This window comes from Ovis aries, chromosome 20 (assembly GCF_016772045.2).
Source record: "Ovis aries strain OAR_USU_Benz2616 breed Rambouillet chromosome 20, ARS-UI_Ramb_v3.0, whole genome shotgun sequence".
Taxonomy (NCBI): domain Eukaryota; kingdom Metazoa; phylum Chordata; class Mammalia; order Artiodactyla; family Bovidae; genus Ovis; species Ovis aries.
This window is the reverse complement of record NC_056073.1, coordinates 12,459,359-12,485,438: the sequence shown is the minus strand read 5'-3', so window position 1 is coordinate 12,485,438 and position 26,080 is coordinate 12,459,359. Positions and strand designations below refer to the sequence as shown.

The window sequence follows — 26,080 nt, the reverse complement described above, 5'->3', positions numbered from 1 at the left end:
TTCCCATCACACAGTGTGTACCCATTATGTATGTGGCCTTAGAAGGCTACTGTAAAATAAATCAAGTAAATGGGCTCAGTGACAGGCTCTCCATCAGTTGTTACTAGCCCTGGGCACGAAGGCTCAGAGCTACCTGCGAGACTGTGATGATTTTAAAGTGTGTTATAGGTTAAGTACTAAGTATTTTTATTAATTTAGAGAGTATTTGGCATGTGGCCTTTAAAAATTACATTATTATGTTATCATAAATCTTGATTAAGGCAACAAAATGTATTTACTATGGCCAGCTTCACAGCTGGGGTGAAATATTTTATAGTGTGTATAATGAGCCGCTAGATGACGGTGATTCTCTGTTCACATCTAAAAAACGAGAGTTGGGAAATTAATTAGAAGCTTTAAAAGTCTATTTAAGTGTGAAAATTAATTTCAAATAACAGTATCACGTGCCCAGTGAGTACTAAATAATTGAGAAGGAGGAGGGATAAAAGGAAATTTTGAGGCTTTCAAACCTTCTTAAGTCCATTTTGGGAAAAGGTTAGAACAACAATATTATGCTACTGTGATTTTCAAAGACATCCTTTACAACATGATGTGTAAAGAAACAAAATTAGCAAGTAGTAAGCATTTTAAGATTAAATATCCTAATTTTGAGTCAGTGTGTTCTAGATACAGTGTCCTGGCAAGCAGAAGCTATGATTATGGACTCTCTCCTCAGAAGGCATTATGAAAATTTATAGAGACAGTTTGGTTTTCTAATTTGGTTGAAATGCATATTATTTTATTATAAATTATTAAAAAATCTCTCCCTTATAGCTAATGTATTTTTTATAAGTAACTAGTAGGTTCTCAATCTATGAATTTTATTACAGGACAGTAGGCAATATAGCAAAATTTTTATAAAAAGTGGGCGTTGAGTCTGATAGGGTTGATGTGCCACAAACTGAGAGCTTGAAACTGCAGCCCCTCATGATAATTTCTGTAGGTCAGAAGTCCAGGCATGGGATAGCTATATTCTCTGCTCCGGGTCTTACCAGGCTGACTTTGAGGGGACTGCAGGGGCTGTGGTCTCATCTGAGATTTAGGGTCCTCCACCAGGCTCTTTGGTTGTTAGCAGAATGACTGAGGTCCTCATTTTCTTACTGGCTGTCTGCGGGGGGTCCCTCTCAGCTCCTAGAGGCCACTTTCAGGTCTTAACTACAGGGCTCTCTCACAACCTGACAACTTCTTCAAAGCCAGCAGGAGAACCTCTCCAGTTGACTGGAGTGTCTCATATAAGGTTGCCTGATTACAGGATTGACTATAACTATGCCAAAGCCCTGTGGTCTGAGGGAGCTTATCTTGTGCCAAGGAACATTAGGGAAATGACTGTGGAGTCATAAGGGAGCCAAACTCCATAAGCCTCCAAGGCCTAGTTAAGTGTTTTTCCTTCTCTTGTATTTAGAGGCTTGGGAAGCCACTGAAGGTATTTAAGTGGGGATGAGAGTCATGGAGGGTTTGAGGGAAAGAGTTCATAATCAGTTTTAGAATGTGACATTCAGTCTGGTTGCTGTATGGAGACAGTTTGGAGTAAAAACAGAGAGATGGGTTAGAAAGATGGTCTGAGTGAGAGGCAGGGTGGTGTGGACTAGAATGAAGTTGCCAAGAAGTAAATGAGTTTGAGAGCTCATTTAGGAGGTAAAATTAAAAGGCTTGCTGATAGATTAGGTATGGGAGGTAAGGTTGAAGTAGATGTCATTCTGGTTTCCATAATTGGGTTCACAGAGCTGGGGAACATTGTAGGGCAGGTTTTTTAGTGGCAGAGATGTGTAGGGAGGACAAAGTGAATTTTGAAGTACTTTTGAGGTAACCAAGTAGAGAGATAAACTAGGCAGTGGGATGTTGAGGTCTGGAATTCAGGGAAGAGAGATGTTAATATCTATATGGCCTTTTTTGGTTAATTTTGAGGGCTTAAATATGCTAGAAACTGTATTAGCTACTGGGAATGTAAAGAGGACTAAGACATTAATTCAGTATTTGTTGCATGAATTCGTTATTACTCTCTGGAAGTTTGCTTACTAATAAGACAAATCACTAACAAGATCACTGGATGCTGTTGATGGGGCAGTGATGGAGGAAAACAAGCTGATTTCAAAGCACATAAGAGAGACACCTGACGCAGACTAGCAGTATCAGTGAAGGCTGTTGCTGAAGGGTGTGAGGTCTGTTCCTGAACCTCGAAGAGCAGGCGAATTTAGCCAGATGAGGAGAATATAAGAATTTCCAGTAGTAAAAGCTTGATTGTATGAGAGAAGACAATGAAATCTCAGAAGAGCCAACAATTCCAAATCCCTGGTTTTCACTATAGGCTGGACAAGTGGTGGTAAGGCAGCGTCTGTGCTTAAGTTGGGTGTTTATGTGGTGGTCTGGACCTCTGATGTAGCTGGCTTTGCTCTGCAACCATTTTGGAAAGAGAGAAGAGTGTTCAGTAGTTGGAAGGGACTTCAGAGAACTTTAACCCTTTCTTCTCATTTACGAGTGAGGTTACCAGTAGCCAAGGAGTATACTTGGCTGCTACCTTGTTAGCAAATCTGTCTCCTGGTGTCCAAGCTAAGCTTCATCAAACTGCTGCAGTAATGGCCATGCCCTTTTAATTGTGTGTTTGCATGTCCTCTGACACATTCATGTGGAAGAAAGTGTACTGGAAATACTCAGATGCTGCCGCTGAGTAGTGTGGGTCTCTATGGGTGCTGTGTCTTTGGAAGAGAAACGCGAAATTCTCTCTGGACTGTCTGTGTTTGTGCCCTCTTTCCATTTTTTTATCCACTTGTCTCTGTCCTTTTCCCCCCTCATGTATTAGCGAATAATAATAATAGTATAATGGAGTGGTAATAGTGGTTAATACTGAACATTTATTATGTGTCAGGCACCATAGTAATTGTTTTACCTTACTTAATTCTACCAGCAGTCCTATAAGATATAGTACTTTAGTACCACCACATTTTATAGAAGAAAACATGGAGGCTTAGAAAAACAAGGCTTAGAAACCCACTGTGTCAAGGGTTATACAGTAATAAGTATACTGGTGCCACGATTTGAATTCGGGCAGTGTGACTCTGGATACTTTTTACTCCCTTTTCTAATACAATTTATAAGCAGTTCTGCCAGGAGAAACATGATGGGAGCTACAAATGCAAGCTGTGTTTGTAATTGAAACTTTTTAATAGTCATGATGAAGGAAAGAAAAACAGGTCAAATTAATTTAGAGATATTTTTATTAAGCCTAGTATATCTAAAGTATTGTCATTTCAACATCTCAGTGTGAAAAAATAAGTAAGATGTTTTCATAAGTCTTTGAAATACAGTGTTTATTTTATAGCATGTCTCAACTTGGACTAGCCATGAATTCAAGGGTTCAGTGACTAGGTACCATTTTGGCTAGTGCAACTCCAAGGGGGCAGGAGAGTGCATGAAAATTCTGTCCTGCTGAGTGGAGAGAGGGAGAACCTGCTGAAAAATCTGCAGATGAAACCAGTGAAGAAGGCAGAGTGGTAATTCCTGGGTCTTATCCAGCAAGCATGGGCAAGTGGAGAAAAATTTTCTCTCCTATCTCCCTGAAGCTAAATGAGGTATCTTTTTTTTTTCTTCCCACATTGAGACTCAGCATTTTTGTATAGTGTTATGGGTAGTTTCCAGAGTGGTCTGATCCTTAAGTACTTTTGGGAATAAAGATGCATTTGTGACTGGCCACCAGATGTTGGAATGTTGTTTCAGTGGGAAACACTTAAGAATTCTAAAACCTATACATTACTTGTTTTTGGAATGCCATCTTCTGTTAATTGTGAAAGGGGTAAGATTGGAGAACAAACAGTAGTGATCACTTTAAGTTACAGGTGTTACAGCACAGGAGAAAAGCAATTAGCTCTTCAAGTTTGTATTTATGGGTAATGCTCATCACCTGTTAACTTTCTTCACCCTGTAGCTAGGCGACACCCAATTGCTTGTTGAGTTGAATATTAGCTGAGAAGCAAATATACCTGGAACTGAGCTGTGTGAGTCATTTCCTTTGTGAACTTTTCATTCTTACCAAACACTTGCTTTCCTTCAGTCCTTCCCCTTAGAAAAAGCAACACGGGCTTATCCCAACAAGCTAAATAATACTGGCATGTGGAAAGAACAGCCCTATCCTTCCTCTGTTCTGAGAGTGCAGACCTGTGCACTACAAAGCACGTCAGCTGGTGGTCTACGTTTTTGTGGATGGAAAAATAAAATAGTGATATAGCAAAGATTTTTTACCGGAATGTTAACTCTCAGGACTATCTTGTTGTTAATGCTTGTTTACATTCTTGAAGCATCTATAGAGTTTGCAATAGAAAAACCATAAATCACGAGACGCTTAGGAAGAGAACACCAAGAAAGGTGCTGCATAATAATTGTTTTAACTTTTAAAATACTTGAAAAATATGAGAAACAACAAGCAAAGTGTGATACGGAATATAGCCTTGATTAGCGAAGTGGAAATTTGGAAACCAAACGCCTGTTGAATATTAGGGGGGGTGGGCAGAATGTCTTAATGAAAACATTTGGTTGTAAACTGTTGAGAGAGATTTTTAAGATGTGCACATGTATTTTTATAATCAGCTCCTGAGAGTGACTTGGAGTCCCAAGTTTGTGTCTCCAACCTGTGTGGTTCATTTCATTCCAGTGTGATATTTGTTTGTTGAACATTGTCCTTGTGGGATGCGAGAAAGACCTAGTCACTGCCCTCCAGGATTTTGTTTTGGCATATTTTAGCTATTAAAAATCTCTTATGTACTAAAAATCTGTTCCATCAATGTTTGCTCTTTTCTTCTCAAGTTACCTCTCAGAAAAGTATAGCAGGTCAGAGATCATCTATATCATTGTTTTCATCCTTTTGTTTGGTGGTGGGGGGAGGGGGGAGGCTTCCTTTAGATAAACAGATATTTCATCAGTTTTTAAAGGTTCCGCTTCTTAAAATTTTTTGAAATATTTAAATAAAAGGTAAATTGATTCTTATTTTAAGAGAAGGAAATACCACAACAATGTAAAGCTGTTGTACTCCAATTTAAAAAAAAAAAAAAGGCTACTCTTCAGAAGTGCATTGAGTTTAAACATAAACTTTCCTATTTATTCCCTTCCGTCCCCTAAGTCCCACCCCATCCTGGGAGGTTACTTACTGCTGTTAGTAGTTGGTGTGTGGCTTTACAGTTCTTTTTTCCAATATGTGTATTTACTTAATTCATTCAGTAGATATTTAAGTGCCTTATTAAATGTATACATACACTTACATATGTTTATGTAGTTGAATCCTATTGAACTAAAGCCTGTCCTCTTTACTTACTGTGTTATGGAGTTCCGGTCAGAACTTTTGATTTGTTCCCTTCTTCTTAATGGCTGTATTGTATGAATGCATTGCAATTTATCACCCTTCCCCTCACCTGTCTGCTATTGCAAGCAATGCTGAATTAAATATTCTAGAAGCACAGTTGCTGGATTATAGGAAATATATATTTAAAAATTTGACAGATTGTGCTAAGCTAACCTCTAAAAAGCTGAACCAGTTATCCTTCCAACAGTCACGTGAGGTCACTGATCCTACACATATGATTTAGTTACATAGAGATTTAGGACTTGAAGGGACCACAGGATGTGGCCTAACTCCATCCGCTCCTTTTCTAAGACAGAAGATGAACCTCAGAAACTCGAAATGATTTGCTCAGATTTTACCCAGCAGAACTATGTCCCAGTCCCTGATCTGTGTTCCCTTGAAGGCCTCTTAGTTTAGACAGATGTTATAGTGCGAGATTCTACCATACTGCTTGTCTGTTTCTGTTTCTTTCCTGTTGTTACTCAAAGCACACTTCCTTTTCAGGTTCACAGCCTTTGCCATCTTGTCTACATGGAACAGCTTTCATTTAATATCCTTAAAAAGCTGCCTTCTTCCATTATTTAAAGCCCTCCTTCTCCACAGGGCATATGGGTTACTTTAGATTTACCCATAGGCATAGCGCAACGAAGGAAGTATTTTATGAACATTCCTTATCAGCAGCTGACGCCACCCTGTTAGCCAAGTAAAACATAAGCTTCTTTTATAAACTTGGAGAAGGAAATAGATTGCAGGCATTTGTCTATTGCAGGATTTCTGCTACATTTGATCATTTTATGTTTGTCAGATAATATGATGGCATTAAACTAAATGAACTCCATCTTAACATTATAAGTTTCATTAATTGCAGTTTATTTTTTCTCTTAGAAATAGCAATAAGAAAGTAGTCTATTTATATGAAGTATAACTAGCATCTCTTCCTCTTGTGTTAATATAATTATTTCTGATTATATTCCTAAACATGCCTACATTGGAGGCTTGCTTCTCTTATAAAGGCATGGTCCTGGTAGCTTTTCTTGATGGGCTATGATAATTTGTGTCAGTGACATCCCAAGTTGGTACTGTGGTTGAGCTGGTCACATACCAAGACTATGACTTCAAGTAAAGAATCAACTGATGGAATTCTAAGAAACAGAGAACAGCCTTGATGCATATTTTGATGACGATAAAAGAGGCAGAATTCAGTATTAGATGTGAATTAAATTTGGCCTATGAATATTGTTCAGAACTGAGAATAGCAGTCTAATCATAAGCTTATCAATTATTCAGTAGCATCTTGGGGGTATTAGTGCACAGAATACAGAAAGCCTATCCACTACCCTTTAGAGTTTTTGTTCTGAGACAGAAGGGGAGAAGCATGCATTATTCTCTTCTAATACATTTTATTCTTCCACAGGCCGGTGGAGTTTACATGTGCACCAGAGGAGTGCACATACAGGCAGGCCACATGGTTGTATATTCACGGGGGTTTGTGGAAGATCTAGGGTGGGATTAAGTTTGGATCATGAAAGATGACAGTTTTACAGGAGAAGTCCATTTTTCCCCTAATTGTAAGAGATGTGGATTTCTTGAACTCTCTGCCTAAATTTTTTGTTCCTAAAATGAGTCATTTTCTTGATGTGTGCTATTCATCCCCTTATTCTATGTATATGCTATAATTTGGCTTTGGCTGTAGAAGGGCTTCCCTGGTGGCTCAGCTGTCAGAGAATCCGCCTGCAATGCGGGAGACCTGGATTCAGTCCCTGGGTTGGGAAGGTCTGCTGGAGAAGGGAATGGCTACCCACTCCAGTGTTCTGGCCAGGAGAATTCCATGGACTGTATAGTTCATGGGGTCACAAAGAGTTGGACAGGACTGAGTAACTTTAATTTTGACTTGGCCTAAGCCATAGATTTGGGTCAGTGGGTCTTATTTTGGACAGTAACTACTAGACTATATGAGGATAGTTATCTCTGAGTTTTATTCTTTCTTTTCATTGCAGAAGAGAATGGTATGTTGGAGGAACAAAGACAATGCTCATAAAACCAAAGGGAAGGAATTATATGTGGGGGGGGGGGGGGGGCAAAAGGAAGACTAGTATAATTTGTGAACATGTCCTTTAGATTGTGTGCTAGAATGGCAACAGATAAATTTGTAAATCAAGATTTGTAGGTGGACTGATTTCTTAGTTGATCTTTTTTTATTTCAGTTTTCTCAGAAGATAGCCAAGATAGCAGGGTTTAACAAACTGCATCAGAGTATGCACAGCAGAACATTTTTATAACATCTACAAGGAAAAGCCAATTTCCTTTACCCAGACAATAATCCAAATGTTCACAGTAGCTTCACTACAAGGAAATTAAATTGTTGCAATTGATGATTCCACTGCTTTAATGGGAGTTCATGCTATAATAACCTTTATTAATTAGGAAAATATCATATAATTTAAATCTGAGCAAGAATATTACAGACCCATAAGGTGCCACTGAAGAAATTAAAAAGAAATGGCTGTCCTGTATTTTCAAATATTATTACAACTAATAACCTCTGTATTCATTATGACTTTTTCATTGTTTTTTTTTAGGCTCTTGGTGCATTTATTTTTCTGTTCCTAGCGTACAGTTCATGTAATTTTCAATAGACTTGAGATCAGTAAGACTGATAACCCCAAAAAGGATAATTATATAAATTCTGAGATCTATAAATGATAGCCAGTTGGAGTCTGTGACTTGTCATTTCTGTCTTACAGAGGGTTGTCTTATAGGGAGTTACACAGCGGCACGAACAAGAGCTGAGAGACCAATGGTAGGTTGGTGACTGAATAACGTAGGTCTTTGGGTAAATAGGTTAATAAAATCCGGTGGTGAGTTTCTGTACCTTTGAAGCATAAACTCAAGAAGGTACTCTGTAGGGAAGAAAGAAGAAACAAGCTTCAATATTTGGGGAAATATAATATAATAATATTAATGGGATGAAACTCACTTGGGTCACTTGTTATTTTGTTTTAGGATACCTGATTTGAATGCTTTTGTTTGAAGGTATTTGGGAAAGATTGTTTTAATTAGAGACTGGATTTAGAGAAACTGAAGTACTGAATAGAAAATAATAATACTGCAAATTATTGTATATATTGGGCCATATTTGCTTTGGGAGTCTCAGATATTTTGTGATTGAATAATAGAGTAGCTTCTCGCAGCCACCACAGAATTAGATGTCATTGCCAAACTAAGCCAGGAGCATTGCCCAGTCGAGGAAAATGCTTCTTAAAATATGGCCCAAGGTCACTGGTAGGCCTTGATGAGAAAATACTGGCAAATGTCAGGAGATCTCATAGTCTTTTGTTTATATATCCTTTGGCACCTTGTTAATGACCGTACAAGGGAAGTATTAAGAATATGCACAATGTGGCATTCATAAATCCATGTTAGCATAATACTAGAGTTCATAAAAGATTCTGATTTGGTGTTCTACTAAGAAGTCTAACTTAAGCAGTCTGTAGCAGCATTATAGAACTCCTTTTCCACATGTGAACATGCATAAGTTACAGTTATTTTATATTTTTGAAAAGATACATATCACTGTTGAGTTGGTTGTATTTTTCAAGTTATTTCTGTTCTTCCCCTATAAGTTACTGTTTAGTCTTGTTATTATCAATTTAATTTGTTACAAGTTGTTTAGCTAGTTAACTATAGTGTATATTGATGCATATTTGTATTAATATTCTTGGTCTGTAATTTTTCAGTAGAGTTTTAAAACATTGTAGTTTAAAAAGTTGGATTAAAAAATGACACTGCCTTTTTTTTTTTTTTTAACACAATAGCATGTTTTACCTGTCTGAATAGAGTGTATTTAAAAAAAAAATTCGAGAACTGCTAGTCTGAGGAGCTAATTAGCAGGTCTAGTAGTCAGAGAGAGAATCATTTCTGACTTCTTCGGTATTACTACAGCATAGCTCTAGTAAGTTCAGAACTTTGACAGACTTCGGTTTAAATATGTTATTTATTGTCTGTGTCCTTGGACTTGTTGCCTAATCTTGTCTGTCCTTCAATTTTTCCTGTTAAACAAAAGAACAGTATGTGCTTAATCCACTTATTTCAATACTGGGTAGCATGGTATGTGTAAAATGCTAAGGACTCTGCCTAGCTTATACTTAAGTCCTCAGTATTATTTGTTATTGTTCTTGTTGTTCAGTCCTGTCCTACTCTTTTGTGACCACATTGACTATAACCAGCCAGGCTCCTCTGTCCTTGGGATTTCTCCAGCAAGAATACTGGAGTAGATTGCCATTTCCTTTTCTAAGGGATCTTCCTGACCCGGGGATGGAACCTATATCTCCTGCATTGCAGGTAGATTTTTTTCTTTTTAACCACTGAGCTACCTGGTATAGATAACCATTATTATTAGGTTAGAAGTACTTTCTGTGTCCCTTGGAAGAAAAACTGTGACCAACCTAGATAGTATATTGAAAAGCAGAGACATTACTTTGCCAACAAAGGTCCGTCTAGTCAAGGCTATGGTTTTTCCAGTGGTCATGTATGGATGTGAGAGTTGGACTGTGAAGAAGGCTGAGCGCCAAAGAATTGATGCTTTTGAACTGTGGTGTTGGAGAAGACTCTTGAGAGTCCCTTGGCCTGCAAGGAGATCCAACCAGTCCACTCTAAAGGAGATCAGCCCTGGGTGTTCTTTGGAAGGAATGATGCTAAAGCTGAAACTCCAGTACTTTGGCCACCTCATGTGAAGAGTTGACTCATTGGAAAAGACTTTGATGCTGGGAGGGATTGGGGGCAGGAGGAGAAGGGGATGACAGAGGATGAGATGGCTGGATGGCATCACCGACTCCATCTACGTGAGTCTGAGTGAACTCCGGGAGTTGGTGATAGACAGGGAGGCCTGGCGTGCTGGATTCATGGGGTCGCAAAGAGTCAGACATGACTGAGCAACTGAACTGAACTTTCTGTGTCCCTACTACAAAATTGTTAATTTGTTACTATTTAATGGATTGTTACTTTGCTTTAATTTTCTGCCTTTAAAATATATACATATATCAGAGTATACTTGATTTACTGTATGTTGTGTTAGTTTCAGGTGTACAGCAAAGTGATTCAGCTGTATATTTACATATATTTATTATTTTTCAGATTCTTTACCCTGTAGGTTATTACAGAATATGGAGTAGGGTTCCCTGTGCTCTACAATAGGTCCTTGTTGGTTATCTGTTTTATGTATAGTAGTGTGTGTGTGTGTATCTAAGTCTCAAGTTCCTAATTTATCCCTTCTCCCTCACATTTCTGCTTTGATAACCATAAGTTTGTTTTCAAAATCTGGGAGTCTTTTTGTAAATAGGTTCATTTGTAAAAATTAAATTCCACATGAGTGATACCAGATGATATTTGTTTCTCTCTGACTTACTCTCTTAGTGTGATAATCTCTAGGTCCACCCATGTTGCTGCAAATGGCATTATTTTGTCCTTATGGCTGAATAATATTCCATTGTGTATATGTACCACATCTTCTTCATCCATTCCTCTGTCAATGGACATTTCGTTGCTTCCATGACTTGACTAGCTTCCCTGGTGGCTCAGAGGTTAAAGCGTCTATCTTCAATGCGGGAGACCTGGGTTCAATCCCTGGGTCGGGAAGATCCCCTGGAGAAGGAAATGGCAACCCACTCCAGTATTCTTGCCTGGAGAATCCCATGGACGGAGGAGCCTGGTAGGCTACAGTCCACGGGGTCACAAAGAGTTGGACACGACTGAGCGACTTCACCTTCACCTTCATGTCTTGACTAATGAAAATAGTGCTTCAGTGAACTTTGGGATGCATATATGTTTCCAAAGTATGGTTTTCTCCAGATACATGCCCAGTAGTGGGATTGCTGGATCATTTGGTAGTTCTGTTTTTAGCTTTTCCTTTATTTTTAAGGAACCTCTGTACTGTTCTCCAAGGTGGTTGTACCAATTTGCATTGCCACCAACAGTGTAGGAGTGTTCTCTTTTCTCTACCCCCTCTCTAGCATTTATTGTTTGTAGACTTTTTGATGATGGTCATTCTGACTGATGTGAGGTTAATGCCTCACTGTAGTTTTCATTTGCATTTCTCTAAAAACTAATGGTGTTGAACATCTTTTCATATACTTCGGCCATCTGTATGTTGTCTTTGGAGAAATGCCTATTCTTCTGTCCTTTTTTTAAGATTGAGTTGTTTTTTGACAAAGAGCTGCATGAGCTGTTTATATAGTTTGGAGGTTAATCCCTTGTTGGTTGCTTCGTTTACAGATATGTTCTCCTAGTCTGTTGGTTGTCGTTTTTTTGGTTCATGATTTCCTTTGCTCTGCAAAAGCTATAAAATTTAATTAGGTCCCATTTGTTTGTTCCTGTTTTTATTTTCATTACTCTGAAAGGTGAATCAGAAAAGATACTGCTACCATTTATGTCAAAGAGTGTTCTGCCTGTTTTCCTCTAAGAGTTGTATAGTGTCCAGCCTTAACATTTAGGTCTTTGATCAATTTTGAGTATATTTTTGTGTATAATGTTAGAGAATTTTCTAATTTCATTCTTTTACATGTAACTGTCTAGTTTTTCAAGCATTGCTTATCTTATTGAAGAGACCACCTTTTCTCCATTGTATATTCTTGCCTCTTTTGTCATAGATTAATTGACCTTAGGTGCATGGGTTTATTTCTGGGCTTTCTATGCTGTTTCATTGATCTATATTTCTGTTTTTATTCCAGTACTGTACTGTTTTGGTTACTGTAGCTTTGTAGTATAGTCTGAAGTCATTTTAATGCCTTTAATATGAAAGTTTGTTGTTAATAATAGAATATGTTTCAAATGATCTTGCTAATTTCAAAATTGATGGCTACTTTTATTGAAATATATTTGACATATAACTATAAATTCAAGATGTACAACATGTTGATTTGCTACATTTATTTATTATAATTTGATTGCCATGATACAATAATTAGGACCTCTGTCATGTTATGTAATTATTTCTTTTTAGTGGTTAGAATAATTAAGCTTTAGTTTCTTAGCAAGTTTGACTATAATACAACATTGTTGTCTATGTTCACTATACTGTGTATTAGCTGTCTAGGACTTATTGCGAGACAGGTCACCTTATAAAATCTGATTACTAGGAGTAGAGTTGTCATAATGGCTATTTTCTTGTTGTCTACTTGTGTTGGCAATGTTATATTATCTTCAATCAGTGGTTTCCTTGCAGGAACCTTTTAAAATTCACTTGTCATTTTGTAAGCAATAACTTAAACTATATAATTTTTGGTAAATTCAAGTAGCAGGCCCAGGCAAACCTGATATTTCCCTTGAACAAAGGAGGACAGTTCCTTTTAGCTCATTTTTCTAGGTTAAAAATATATATCAGTGTAAGTGTTAAGAGGGGCTTCCCAGGTGCCTTAGTGGATAAAGAATCCACCTCCAATGCAGGAGATGCAGGCAGATGTGAGTTCAGTCCCTGGGTTGGAAGCTCCCTTGGAAGAGGGAATAACAACCCACTCCAGTGTTCCTCCCTGGAGAATCCCATGGACAGAGGAGCCTGGTGGACTACAGTCCATGGGGTTGCAAAGAGTGGACACGACTGAAGTGACTGAGCACGCATGCAAGTGTTAAGATTTTTCCCAAATTTCCGTGGTTTGGGTTCCACTCCCCCTAGGGTGTGAATGCCCCATTTTAGAGAGCAGTTAGCTCGTTATTTGAATATTAACTCTTATTCTGATACAAGAGTATAACAGTTTTTTGTATATGTTTTGGTACGGTACCTATGGAAGATAACTGTCTTTGACTTTCTACAGATCATAAACTCACGGCTAGTTCTAGTGTTGACTTTACTTGTCATCTGGTCCTACTTTCCTCAGTGGACAGTGAGTTCTTCATAGGTAGCAACTTTCTTTTATTAATCTTTGTGTTTGTATCACCTAGCACTGTATTGTAGTGAGAGCTCAATAAATCTCTTGTGGAATGAATCATATATAGCTCCAGAAACTAGTTTGTCCTTTGGCAAACAAGTGGTAAATACATGTGGTAATTGGTAAATGGAATTACATACACTCTCCATAAAATGATCTCATCAAATATTTTATGATACAGTTCCTTAGTGTTCCAAGCTGAGAATATCTATAAATATTTATTTACAAACATATAAAATCATAGAGTGACAAGAATTTGGAGCTGGACTGGATGTTAAAAACCATTTAATTTTTCCCAAAGACAGACATGTCAGGAATCCCAAGACAAGAAGATGCCCATGAACTCCAGTCATATTTCTCACTGTAGCACTTTACTGCCTGATGCTGCTCTTCTGCAAGGTTTAGAAATGGGTCTGCAGAATTTCAGAATCAAGGTTACACCTACCAGGATTGCCAGTCTACACCTGTTTATTCAGACTGTTGGACGACAAGGGTAGAGTATATATCAAAAGAATTGGGGCCTCCTTCCCATGAGAAATGAGAATGTGATTTTTTGTGAGTGTTTTAAGATGCAGACAGGACATCATTTATCTCCCCAAGCGATATTAATTTAAAGTTTAAGGATTACTACTTCAAATTACACACCACATGGGTACTAAGCACAGAAAGAAATTGCTAAACCATATGCTTGTAAATACCATCTCTTTCCTCAAGAGAAAAATCATTTATATTTTGCAATTAAAGAACAGGTCTCTTTTCTCATAAAATTCTTTCAGTCAAGAAATACATGGGCACAGAGGGCTTCCCAGGGGAGATTTATACAGCAGTTCAAGGACTCTTTGGCATCTCCACCTGGTGGAACTTTGGTCTTTGTCTATTTCCTGACTAGACTCTGGAGAGTAAACTTTAAGTTCAAAAATTATAGTAAACCCTTGTTAAAGAAAAGTTTGTAAACAGTTCTGTTGGAAGTGACTTTAAGTAACGAAGTTGATATTTAGGTCAGTTTGGTTTTTTCACAATTACAGCATTACAACATTTGGAACTACATATGGTGCTCTTGCTTTATTGGTGGACATTGTTTCCTATTTCGGTGACAACAAATGCATGTGGGTTTTTTATTGCATAATAAATAGTCAATAACCCTGAGAATTTTAATACTGCAGCTTTAGCAGTTTTTTTTTTTTTTTTAATTCTGATGTGTTTGAATCCAGGAAAGTTTAACCAATCACACAAAATACGATAGTTTCTATACCACCATCCCTGGTACATGAATTCATATGAAGTCTCAGAACCCTCAACTAGTAATTGATCATGATATCACGAATGGTACCATTTCCTGTCGTAGAGTAAGTCTCTGTTCCCCTTGCCTTCCTACTCGTCTCTTTCCTCTTACCTTGAAGGAACAGCTTGAGTGAATAGATTACCCTCCTCTATTCCTGTGAACGTCAGCAAGTTTAGACTCTGGGACTGTTAACCGGAACAAATTTCAGACCACTTTGTTTACATCCAAGAAAATATGCTGTAAATTGAGAAAAGTCATACTGAAAATCTCTGAAGGTGAAGATGTTTATAGTAGGCTATGCTACCCAGGTATCTGATATTCATTACTTTTTACCTATCTTAGTGTAAATGAACTTTTTGTCCTTGACTTCAAATTGTTAATTATTTTTTACTTGTAGTGTAATATATAATCCTTCTGTTGACCATTCTGTCTTAGTCGCTAAGTTGGGTACTACTGGATTTAGCAAACTAAAACACTTGCTGTCTTATTAAAAAAACCAGTTTAATTTGTGATTTTAGTGGCTAAATTTATTGAAATATTTGTGTATAGTTTTATTACAATAGAACATGCTTGTTATAAAAATTTTAAACATTACAGAAATAGATTTTATGCTGTGTAAAATTTTCCCCATAGCCCAATGGTTAATCCATTGGGTTAACCCTTGTTAACCCTTGTTTGGTGTGTGCTTTTTATGTGTTTAACAAAATAAGGTTATATTATTGTTTTGCAGCTTGCCTTTTTGCATGTAAACATATATTTGATTTTTCAATGTCAATAAGGTATTTAACTTTATTTTTTAAAATCATTGTACAGTATTCCATTGTATAGGCTTATCATTGTTTATCCAGTTCCCACTAAATGGGCATTTAAGGGTTGTTTTTTTTTTTTTGTTTTTACTGTTACAGAAAACACACACACACACACACACACATCCCCGACCTGTGTCTGTTGTTGGTATCGTTCACTTGCTAAGCGGTGTCTGACTCTCTGCAGCCCCGCAGACTGTAGCACATCGGGCTCCTCTGTCTTCTACTGTCTCCCTGAGTTTGCTCCAATTCATGGCCATTGAGTCAGTGCTGCTGTCTAACCGTCTCATCCTCTGCTTCCCCCTTCTGCTTTTGCCTTCACTCTTTCCCGGGATACTGAATACCTCTGTATATTTGGGTTTATTTCTGGACTAATGTTTTAATGTTTAATTTTATGTTTAAATTTAATGTTTAACGTTTTAATGTGTTAATGACATTGCTTAATTGTTCTAATTTATGATTTGCTTTCTCATCCAGTACCCTGGCCTCCTTTTATTGCTCTTCTTTTTTAGAGTATATGTGAAATCACATATTTATTGTTTCAGATTAACTTCTTTGCCCCAATTTACTTTAAAAACTCAGTTGTGGTTCTGATCATTATTACTTTTAATTCCTGTATTAATTAGAACATTCTCTCAGCTTTAAAAATCTCTTGTAAATATAAAATTATTGTTTTCCTTCTCAGTTTACTAATGTGTGTGCCCATTTGTCAAATTATTGTTTTTAACTGTATCCCTACCAAGAACATTTTGGTGAATTTTGTTTTCTGCTGCTAAAGCTTTGTTTTTGTTAACAATATGAAGGACAAGAAAATATCAAATATTCTTTTCTATAGGGTGAGTTAGAGATGAAGTGAAAGAAAGTGAAGTCGCTCAGTCGTGTCCGACTCTTTGTGACCCCATGGACTATAGCCCACCAGTCTCCTCCGTCCATGGGATTCTCCAGGCACAAATACTGGAGTGGGTTGCCATTTCCTTCTCCAGGGGATCTTCCCGACCCAGGGATCGAACCCAGGTCTTCCGCATTTCGAGCAGACACTTTAACCTCTGAGCCACATCTCCAAACATTGTATGTCTTTTCATTTATTTTTCTTAAATCCCTCAGAAGAGTTTTATAACTTCCTTTACATGTTCTATGAGTTTATTCCTAGATATTACAGTTATAGATTGCAGATCTTTCCCTTCATATTTTCTATCTGGTTGTCTCATATTTTCTATCTGGTTGTTTTGGACATGAAAGACTACTATATATTTTCATATGCAGTCGACTGTTGAACAATACAATGGTTGGGGTGCCTACCCTCCACACAGTGGAAAATTCAAATGTGGTTAGTCTTCCATGTGTGAGGTTCCTCTGTATCCTCTGTTGCTATCCATCTGTTGGGGCTCATGCAGTTGTGGCTCATGTAGTACTGTGGCATTTTATTGAAAAAATCCAAGTATAAGTGGACTCATGCAGTTTAAACACATGTTCAGGGGTCAGCTATAATAATTTATGTGGTCACCTTGGTGAACCTTGCTTACTTTCTCACATCTTTTTCAGTTGATCTCATGGATTTTTTTCATGTAGGCAATGAGATTATCAGCAAATAGTGATTACTTTGCTTATTTGTTTCCTAATCCATCTACCTTTAACTTTCTTAATTGCATTGTCTTTTGCCTCTGAAAAATATTAATAATGGTGAATAGATATCCTTGTCTTATTTCCAAACTTTCTAAGGATGTTTCTAGTGTTTTTATTACTAATAGTTTCTTATATCTATTATCCCTGGAGAAGCAATGGCTACCCACTCCAGTATTCTAACCTGGAGAGTCCCATGGACAAAAGAGCCTGGTGGGCTACAGTCCAAGGGGTCACCAAGAGTTAGATACGACTGAGTGACTAAACACACGTATCTATTATAGTTAGGATGTGTGTGTATAAGGTTAAGAAAATACTCATTTATCCCTATTCAATTAAGACTTTAAAAATGAACTTCTTAATGATTGTTTGAAAGGAGATTTTAGCTTTTATTGAGCTAATACATGATTTTTTCTCCTTTAATCTTTTGATGACAGTTATTTTTGCTAATATTCATATCTTTCTTGGAATTGACCAACTTTGTCATGGCTCCTTTTGCTTAATTCTGTTTTCCAATATTATACATAGGATGTTTTCATTTTTACTAATTTCTGAGTGTGTGATGTGATCACGTCTTCGTGTCAGGGTTAAATTGGCTTCATAAGAAGAGGTAGAAAACTCATGTGCACAGGAATAGGTTAAATAACACTGTAATCATCTGGTCCTTAAAGTTTTGAAGAAACCTGTCTATGAAACGGTTTGGATCTGGCCTATTGGGAGGTCAGGGGTCAGGGACTAATTCAGGCAGATGGGGTAGGTTATTTACTTAGCATCGCTTTCTCCTGTCCAATCTGAGGTTCAGTCAGTCTATCAGATAGGTTTTAGGCTCCTTGTTTTCGGTGCTCGTCTATACCAACACCTCTCATTTGGCACCCTGAGTGCTGCGTCTCTCGGAAGCTCCTCGGTGGGCAGTGTGCCGTCATAGCTTCCTGGGGGAATTTAATTTAGCACATGCAGTGTAACTCCACTGGGAGAGGGGCCTTGAAAGTTTGCGTCTAGGTTCCCCCGGACTTTGCCATGTGTACTTTTTCAAAACCTTTACTGATTTTGCTTTGCCTTTTTTTTTTTTTTGCTGTAATAAATCACAATCATAAGTCCATCCATATGCTGAGTCATGAGAGTCATTTCATATGACAGGACAAAACAGTGGTATTAAAATGTGGTGGCAGAGTTCTAAAATACAACTTTAAAAAAATGTACTATATCTTTGTCCTTATAGGTATGGAAATAATCTCATGGAAGTTAGAACACTTGTCAAAGACCACATATGTTGTTAGTAGCAGAATAAGTATTAGCATTAAAGTATAAGAAATATGTCAGTAAATAGTTTTACTCCATGAGCTTTAATTTTTTCTTTATCAAATTTAAATTGATGTTTTAAAATGCTAACTTTATGTATATATGATTCACATATTCAGCCATATACATATATGCTTTTCTCTTAAGGTTTTTATACGGTACTGAGTATACATACCTGTGCTGTATACTGCTGCTACTGCTAAGTCGCTTCAGTCGTGTCCGACTCTGTGCGACCCCATAGACGGCAGCCCACCAGGCTCCCCCGTCCCTGGGATTCTCCAGGCGAGAACACTGGAGTGGGTTGCCATTTCCTTCTCCAATGCGTGAAAGTGAAAAGTGAAAGTGAAGTCACCGAGTCGTGTCCAACTCTCAGTGACCCCACGGACTCCAGCCTACCAGGCTCCTCCGTCCATGGGAGTTTCCAGGCAAGAGTACTGGAGTGGGGTGCCATTGCCTTCTCCGACCTGTGCTGTATAGTAGGTCCTTATTGGTTATCTGTTTTGTATATGGTAATGTATATTTGTTAATCCTAATTTATCCTTCCCCACTTTTCCCTTTGGTAACAGTAAATTTGTTTTCTGTGCTTGTGAATCTATTTTTGTTTTGTATGTAAATTCATTAAAATCATTTTTTATATTCCACATATAAGTGATAGTATATGATATTTATCTTTGTCTAGTCTTTGTCTATGTAGGCTAGACAGAGAAAGACAAATATGTAATACAAATAATAATATATTTCATATAATGTCACACTATATATGATAATCTCTAGGTCTATCCATGTTGCCACAATTTTTATGACTAATATTCCACTGTAAATATATCTATCTATCTATTTATATATATATATATATATATATATATATACCACGTCTTATTTATCCATTCATCTATTGATGGAGATTTAGGTTGCTTTTATATCTTCACTATTGTAAATAGTGCTGCAGTGAACATTAGGGTGTAGATATCTTTTCTTCAGCTATAAGCTCAGGAATGGCATTGCAGAATCATATAATTACTCTTTTTCTTATTTTTTAAAGGAATCTCCATGCTATTCACCATAGTGGTTCTGCCAATTTACATTCCCACCAACAATATAAAGGGTTCCTTTTTCTCCACACCCCTTCCAGTATTTATTGCTTGTAGTCCTTTTGACAATGGCCTTTCTGACCAGTTTGAAGTGATACCTCATTGTAGTTTCGATTTGCATTTCTCTAACAATTAGCAATGGCTGTACACCTGAAACTAACACAATATTGTAAGTTAACTATACCTCAATTTAAAAATAAGAATACTGAATGACAGAAGAAAGAAGGGATCAAGGGTATCATATGTGGAAAAACACAGAAAGCCAACAGAAAACAAAATATATCATAATAGAATTAAATTCAAGCATTATCTATTATATAAATAAATATAAATGGTTTTAATTTATATTTGGGTTTAACTTATATAGTAAATATATGACTAAACTAAAAATCAAAATTTATCTCTGTGCCAAAGATGAATGACAAAAATAATGCAACTTATAAATGTTAAAAATTAAGAATATATACCCAGTAAATACAAATAAGGGCTTCCCTGATAGCTCAGTTGGTAAAGACTTCGCCTGCAATACAGGAGACCCCAGTTCAATTCCTGGGTAAGGAAGATCCACTGGAGAAGGGATAGACTACCCGCTCTAGTATTCTGGCCTCGAGAATTCCATGGACTGTATAGTCCATGGAGTTGCAAAGAGTTGGACACAAATGAGTGACTTTCACACACACATAAATGTAAATAAAAAATAAGTTGAGGCTGCAAGTAATAGTTATATGTAATAACAATTTAATAATATGTAATAATTACCCAAATGCTAAATAATACAGCAGGAATACTAAGTTCTAAATATTTGATAAAAATATACAACCATTAGGTTGTGGGTGGAAACAAGTCTTTTCATATACTGTGGAAGTAAATGTCAAGTATCACATTCTTTATTGGAGATAATTTGGCAAAACTTTTTTATGTAGCTAGGCATTTATGCTATAAATATGTATTTACACATGAAATAGCATTATTTATAATATTCATTGCTATATTTTTTATAATAGCAAGAGACTGGGAATAATTCGAGTATCAATGGGGAATTCTCTACGTTGTCTAATTGAACATTGTCTAATATATATAGTTAAGTGAAAAAAAGGTTCAGAATGGTATTTGTGTATATGTATGTGTGTATGTGTGTGTACATATAATAAATATAAGGAAGAGGAAAAAAAAAAACAAAACAAATAAATAAAATGCTAACTTTATTGATGTGTGGCTTTTAAGACATGCTTTTTTTTTAATGGCAAGTGGATGGACCAAAGCTGTCACTTCATGGATAAGCTAGGGCATTGGGTGAAAATATTTTCTGCATACAAGCTGTGGCACTTGTAACTGGGTTAGCATCATTTGCCTCTTTGCAGTAAGATTAAAAATGGAATCGTATCCTAAATAAATTTTCTTAGCAGAAATATTGTTTGCGTATTTATGTACCTGAGAAGGGATGTTAACCTAGAACAGTAGAGTCTAAATAAATGAGTGTTTTCTAGGCTGAGCATTAGAATCACTTCAGATAGTGGCCAACTGCATCAGAATTTCTGGTGAGTGGAGCTCAAGCATCTTTGTGTTTTAAGCTCCTCAGTGATTGCTGTTGTGGCAAGCTTCAACACTGAGAATCACTGGTCTAATTAAAATTATTTCTGTATGCCAATGAAAATTATTGTTCTGTTAAAATTTCTTTACTAAGTGTCTGTTTCGTATACACGACAATCTTTGCTTCATGCCTCCAGTTGGAAAAGCATAATTAGAATGTAAATTTAGCAAAAGGAAATTTTACATATTAAGAAGTACAAATCTGGAGAACTTATTAAAATAGATACTTATATATGTAGCATTAAAGCTTATGTATCAATTGAGGAATTATAAATTTACCTTTGAGCTAGTTAACCAAGAATCTATCATTGTCCATCAGGAGTTATTAATCATTTGAGTCTCACGGATAACCTAGATAAAATTTTAAGATAATATACCAGAGAACATACTCATTGGGTATGTACATGGCATCCTTTCTGGTAGGGAAAACATCTATTTTGTTTGGAGTCGTGCATCATCATTGAGCTACTGGATAGTGTTGTGACAGTTCTTGTTGAAGGAGAATGGGATTTTGAAATCAGGTATCAGTGAGTTTTAGAATTTCATGACTGACATAGGAAATGATCGTGATATTTTGAACATTGTTTGGATAACCAAGCCAGAAATCAAAGTAAAGAGCAAAAACAATCTGATCCTTTATGTAGAATATAGCCAGTCGTTGATCATTTCTTAGAGCAGGGATGGCAAACTATAATCTGAGGGTTAAATCCAGCCCTTCTCTGTAAATAGTTTTATTGGAGCAAAGCCATGTTCATTCATTTACTTGCTGTCTGTGGCTACTCATGATAGGGTTGAATGGTTGTGACAGAGGCTATTTGGCCTGCAAAGCCTAAAATGTTTACTCTCTGACCATTTGCAAAAAGTTTGCCAACTTCTGTGTTAGACTGTTATATATTAAGGGATTGAATTCCACATGTTCTGGGGACACTCCTAAATGGATCCTTTTAAGCCGAATTTGGTCCTAAAAACAGAGGTGACTGGAGATGATCCACTTTTTAGGGCTTTCAAATGCAGGTTGTGGTTGAGGGAGAGGGGTTTGCCCTGAGAATGAGTATGCTGCTAGCCCTCTGATAGTCCTACGAGGGGCCGGGAGCTTCTTTTACTTATCTGAGGTGGGTGTTTCCTTGCCTAACTCATCCTCTGTGTTCCTCTACATCACATTCCTTGCTGCTGTTCCCTCGGTTGGGAGTGGGCATGGAGTAGCAGGTAACTGGGAAAACTGGACTGTGAGGGTATTCCACTACAGTCTCTGGGGATAAAGGCAATTTTTTCACATAGCTTGTTTTATCTTTTAGTTTTAAAAATATTTTTATTTATTCTTGGCTGTGCTGGGTCTTTGGTGCTGTGTGGGCTTTTTTCTAGCTGCAGTGAGTGGGGCTGCTCTCTAGCTGTGGTGCCCGGGCTTCTCACTGTGGTGGCTTCCCTCTGTGCGGGGCACAGGCTCTAGGGCACGTGTGCTCCAGTAGTTGTGGTGCTTGGGCTCTAGAGCACAGGCACAGTAGTCATGGGCACGGGCTCATGTTGCCCTGTGGCAAGTGGGATCTTCCAGGACCAGGGATAGAACAAGTGTCTCCCGCACCGGCAGGCGGATTCTTTACCTCTGAGCCACCAGGAAAGCATCACATACCGTGTTGACAATGAACCTGAATGTGGAAGTGTAAAGGTTAGGAGTGGCTTAATCTTTAATCCTGTTACAAGCGGAGAGTTCAAGAAGGTGTGGAGGAGGGTCTAGTGGAGACAGAATATCTGACTCAATTCTAGTTTCAGGTACAACACCTCTGAGCTGTCTCACCTCCGAGCTGTCAGCCACATCGTCGCTTCAGACACCTGCACTCTAGTGAGGGCTTTCATCCACTTGCTGGGTTACTTACATCTGGGAAATACAGTAGATATTTAAGAATATATCCATTTTTAGCTTTCGAAGATAAGTACTCCCCTTTCTAATATGTAAAGCTGTTAATCAAGTTTTAAGCTTTTGATTTTCAGTTGCATTTGTAGGAAAGAAAAGCAAGGAAGTGAGATTAAATGTAGTGATGTTGTGATAAACACAGGCTACCTGCTTATAAGGGATAAAAGTTTGAACTGGAAGTTAACAATCTTCAGAAAAATACTGGAGTTTTTCTTTCTTAGAGGGAAATTACATGCTTACTACAAGCTTCCATTAATAAATGTCCGTTTATTTTTGTGGCTTCAGAAGATTATAATCTTTTAATAAAATACTTAAGATGGTTTCAGATCAAAACTTCTGTAATTATTTGAAATCGGATTTAGTTTATTCTGTTTGTGATTTAGGTCTAGATCTATGCCTGATTGAGTTTTCCACTGGGTCTAGCTAGTTATACCCACCTTAGTAAATACAGCTGTGCTGAAAGAGGAGCTCTTCTGGTTGTTGATTTTCTTTTTCCTGAGATACTGAGAAATAACGGACCTAAACGCAGTTTGAACACAGTTTTCTAGATTGTGATGGATCCAAGTGCTGTTAATGTGTGAAGATCCTGAGTTTTAGTGTGATAAGGTGGTGAGGATAGTGGAGTTAATGGAAATAGGCTGAACTACTTCCCAGAATAGATGGGTTAATAGAGATACCAATGATGATGATAAAATCGCTCTCTTTTGTGATTTTTTAGAAAATACATTTTTACCTATCTGTGTTTACAGTATGTGGTTTTTGAAGTGTACTCCTCGTCTCTCACTAACTCTCATCCCTTCTTTGTATAATAGATCAACGACTATCACCTCTTCTACAAGATGAGTAACAGCCACCCTCTTCGCCCCTTTACTGCAGTGGGGGAGATTGACCATGTGCACATTTTGTCTGAACATATTGGTGCCTTGTTGATTGGGGAAGAATATGGCGACGTCACATTTGTTGTGGAAAAGAAACGTTTTCCTGCCCACAGGGTAATTTTAGCAGCAAGGTGCCAATATTTTCGGTAAGTGTATATTACTTTTTGAAGATACAAGTCACTTGTAGAAGACACTGGTATTTTCCACTCTGTGAAAAATATGTAACAAAACAACAAATTCTAGCTGTCATTCAGTTGAACATCTATAAGCATTTCATCTTTGTTGACTTTTTTGTTATATTTTTGAAAATACCTTTTCCTTTCAGGAGTCATCATCTTAGGGTTGGAAGGCTTCTCAGGCTGGACTGTACCCCATCAACCATCTTCCAGGTTCTCAACAATATTTCTCAGGCTGAGTCATTTTTTCCCTTACCCTCTCCTCACAGTTGATGAATGATGGAACTTAAAATGATTTATTGGCAGACAGTCCTCTTGTTGTATAGGCAGAATGACCTTTGGACTTGCCAATGAACATGTATACCTCTTAGTTTCAGATCACTGAGTCCAGGACCTATATGTAACCAAACAGATCTATCTCTGAGACATGTAATTTGACAACCCCAAAGTAAAGGAAACTTAAATATTTACTGAGACCAAGTTTCATAGTTATATTAGCGCTAAAACAAAACAAAATGTTAATTTATGTAGAAAGCATGCTTGTACTTATACGTAGCTATTGTATGTTACTTAGACCCCTAATTTCCAGGGTTATAAATATTAAACTGAGGTCTAATTACTCTCTGTGTTACCTAATGTTAGTTAAAAGGGAATCATTACTGAATTATTGACTGATGATATATCCTTGAAAAAAGCTGTAGAGTCCATATCCATGAAATCGTGGATTTGTTTGTGAAACTTGATGTCTAAAAATTGAGATGTGGAAGGCATGAAGAAAATTTCACTTACCTTTTAGTGAAAACTACAGTCTGATATTATTTATGATTATAATTAATTGAGAAGCAAAACGTACACCTGGAGTCACACATTGTAGTAGAGTATGTTTCTTGGCAATATTTACTATTTAGCTAGAACTCTTACTACAGTGCTTTATAGACATGTTTAGAACATTCTATCTTGTACATATAAAATGCCAACATAGAGGGAGCCAGGAGCTTGGAGATGAGAGGAATTTGTTAAGGGTTCTAGCTAACATGCTCCCGTCAAGGTGAGGCAGCTCGCCTTGGTCTGATCATTATTTTTGCCAGTCTGTCCTCTGTATACTTTTGTTTTCCCTTTTCTTTCTTCCATTTGTTACTGTTAAAGTGTCTTATGAGAGTCCAGTCTTTATTAACTTAGAACTTTTCAGCCTTAGGTTTAGTATTTATTACTATTATATATCTTTCCTCTTTCAAAAGAATTTGAGACAACTGTATCTGGGTATCTTTTAGGTGATCAGTATATTCTTAAAAGAAACTCAAGTATCCTTAGACATTTGAAGAGCATATTGAATGAATGGAATATATTCCCCTTACTTACTGACCTTGTTCTTGCTGTCTCTTTGTGGGTATTGGACCTTTATAATATCTGGTGGCTCACTAGGTTAAACTCAGTCATTACCAATGCCAGCTTAGACTGATTCTCATTGCTGATACTGTTCTTGTGCAAAGGAAGGTTAACTGTTAGCCATCTGGAGAGGTCTTATGAGTGTGGTCATAGAGCCTATCAATTTCCAGATAAGGACAAGCTAACAGTACCAGAGGGAACCTTCTACAGTTTGGGGGTTCATATTTGAGGCTTCCCAGGAGTCCTGTCAAAACCACTTTTAAAGCATTGAGAATTCAAGTAAGTACCATGGATCACACTGGAGTGAGAATAGGTCTTGGCAAGATCTCCCCAGGAAGGTGTTCTTTAATCTGTTAATAGTAACTTTAAGGTCATTGATTGGATGTGTTCTGGATTAATGGAAACCTTCACAGGTGTTTATAGGCAGAGTATAACCCAGTGAAGAAGTATGCTCAAAATATCCATGAATCTTTTGGTGGGTAGTTTCAGCTGTTTCTTTGAGACAAACAAGAATGTCCTGTCCTGCTTGTCTGGGGGAGGGTGGGAGGAGTTCTAGGCAAGCTTGAGGGGACACTTGGAAATGCTCATCCTGCCCTGAGAATCACAGGAGTGAGGGGATCTCTCTTTGCCCCTTACTCTCTTGCTCTCACTTTGTCACATTTTCTTTCTCGCCCATTTCATTACTCTTCCTTTTCTGCACTCTTTCTTTGTTCTTTGCTGATGGATTGGAAGCTTTAATTGGTTCATATTATTTCCCCT

The 26,080-nt window shown here is 37.3% G+C and overlaps 1 protein-coding gene across 6 annotated transcripts in view; it reads left to right on the top strand.

Annotated features, from left to right (window-relative positions):
- BTBD9 (BTB domain containing 9) overlaps positions 1–26,080 on the top strand; it is a 414,784-nt gene that overhangs the window by 13,786 nt on the left and 374,918 nt on the right. For 3 of the 6 annotated variants that reach the window (XM_027958482.3, XM_042237502.2, XM_042237504.2), the window contains exon 2: positions 23,694–23,905. In XM_027958482.3, the coding sequence (XP_027814283.1) occupies positions 23,721–23,905 (185 nt within the window). In that variant the 5' untranslated portion in view covers positions 23,694–23,720. Of the gene's footprint in view, positions 1–2,164; positions 8,166–23,693; positions 23,906–26,080 lie in introns of those variants that run through there. The other 3 variants (XM_060403161.1, XM_060403160.1, XM_042237503.2) reach the window with 2 other exon arrangements.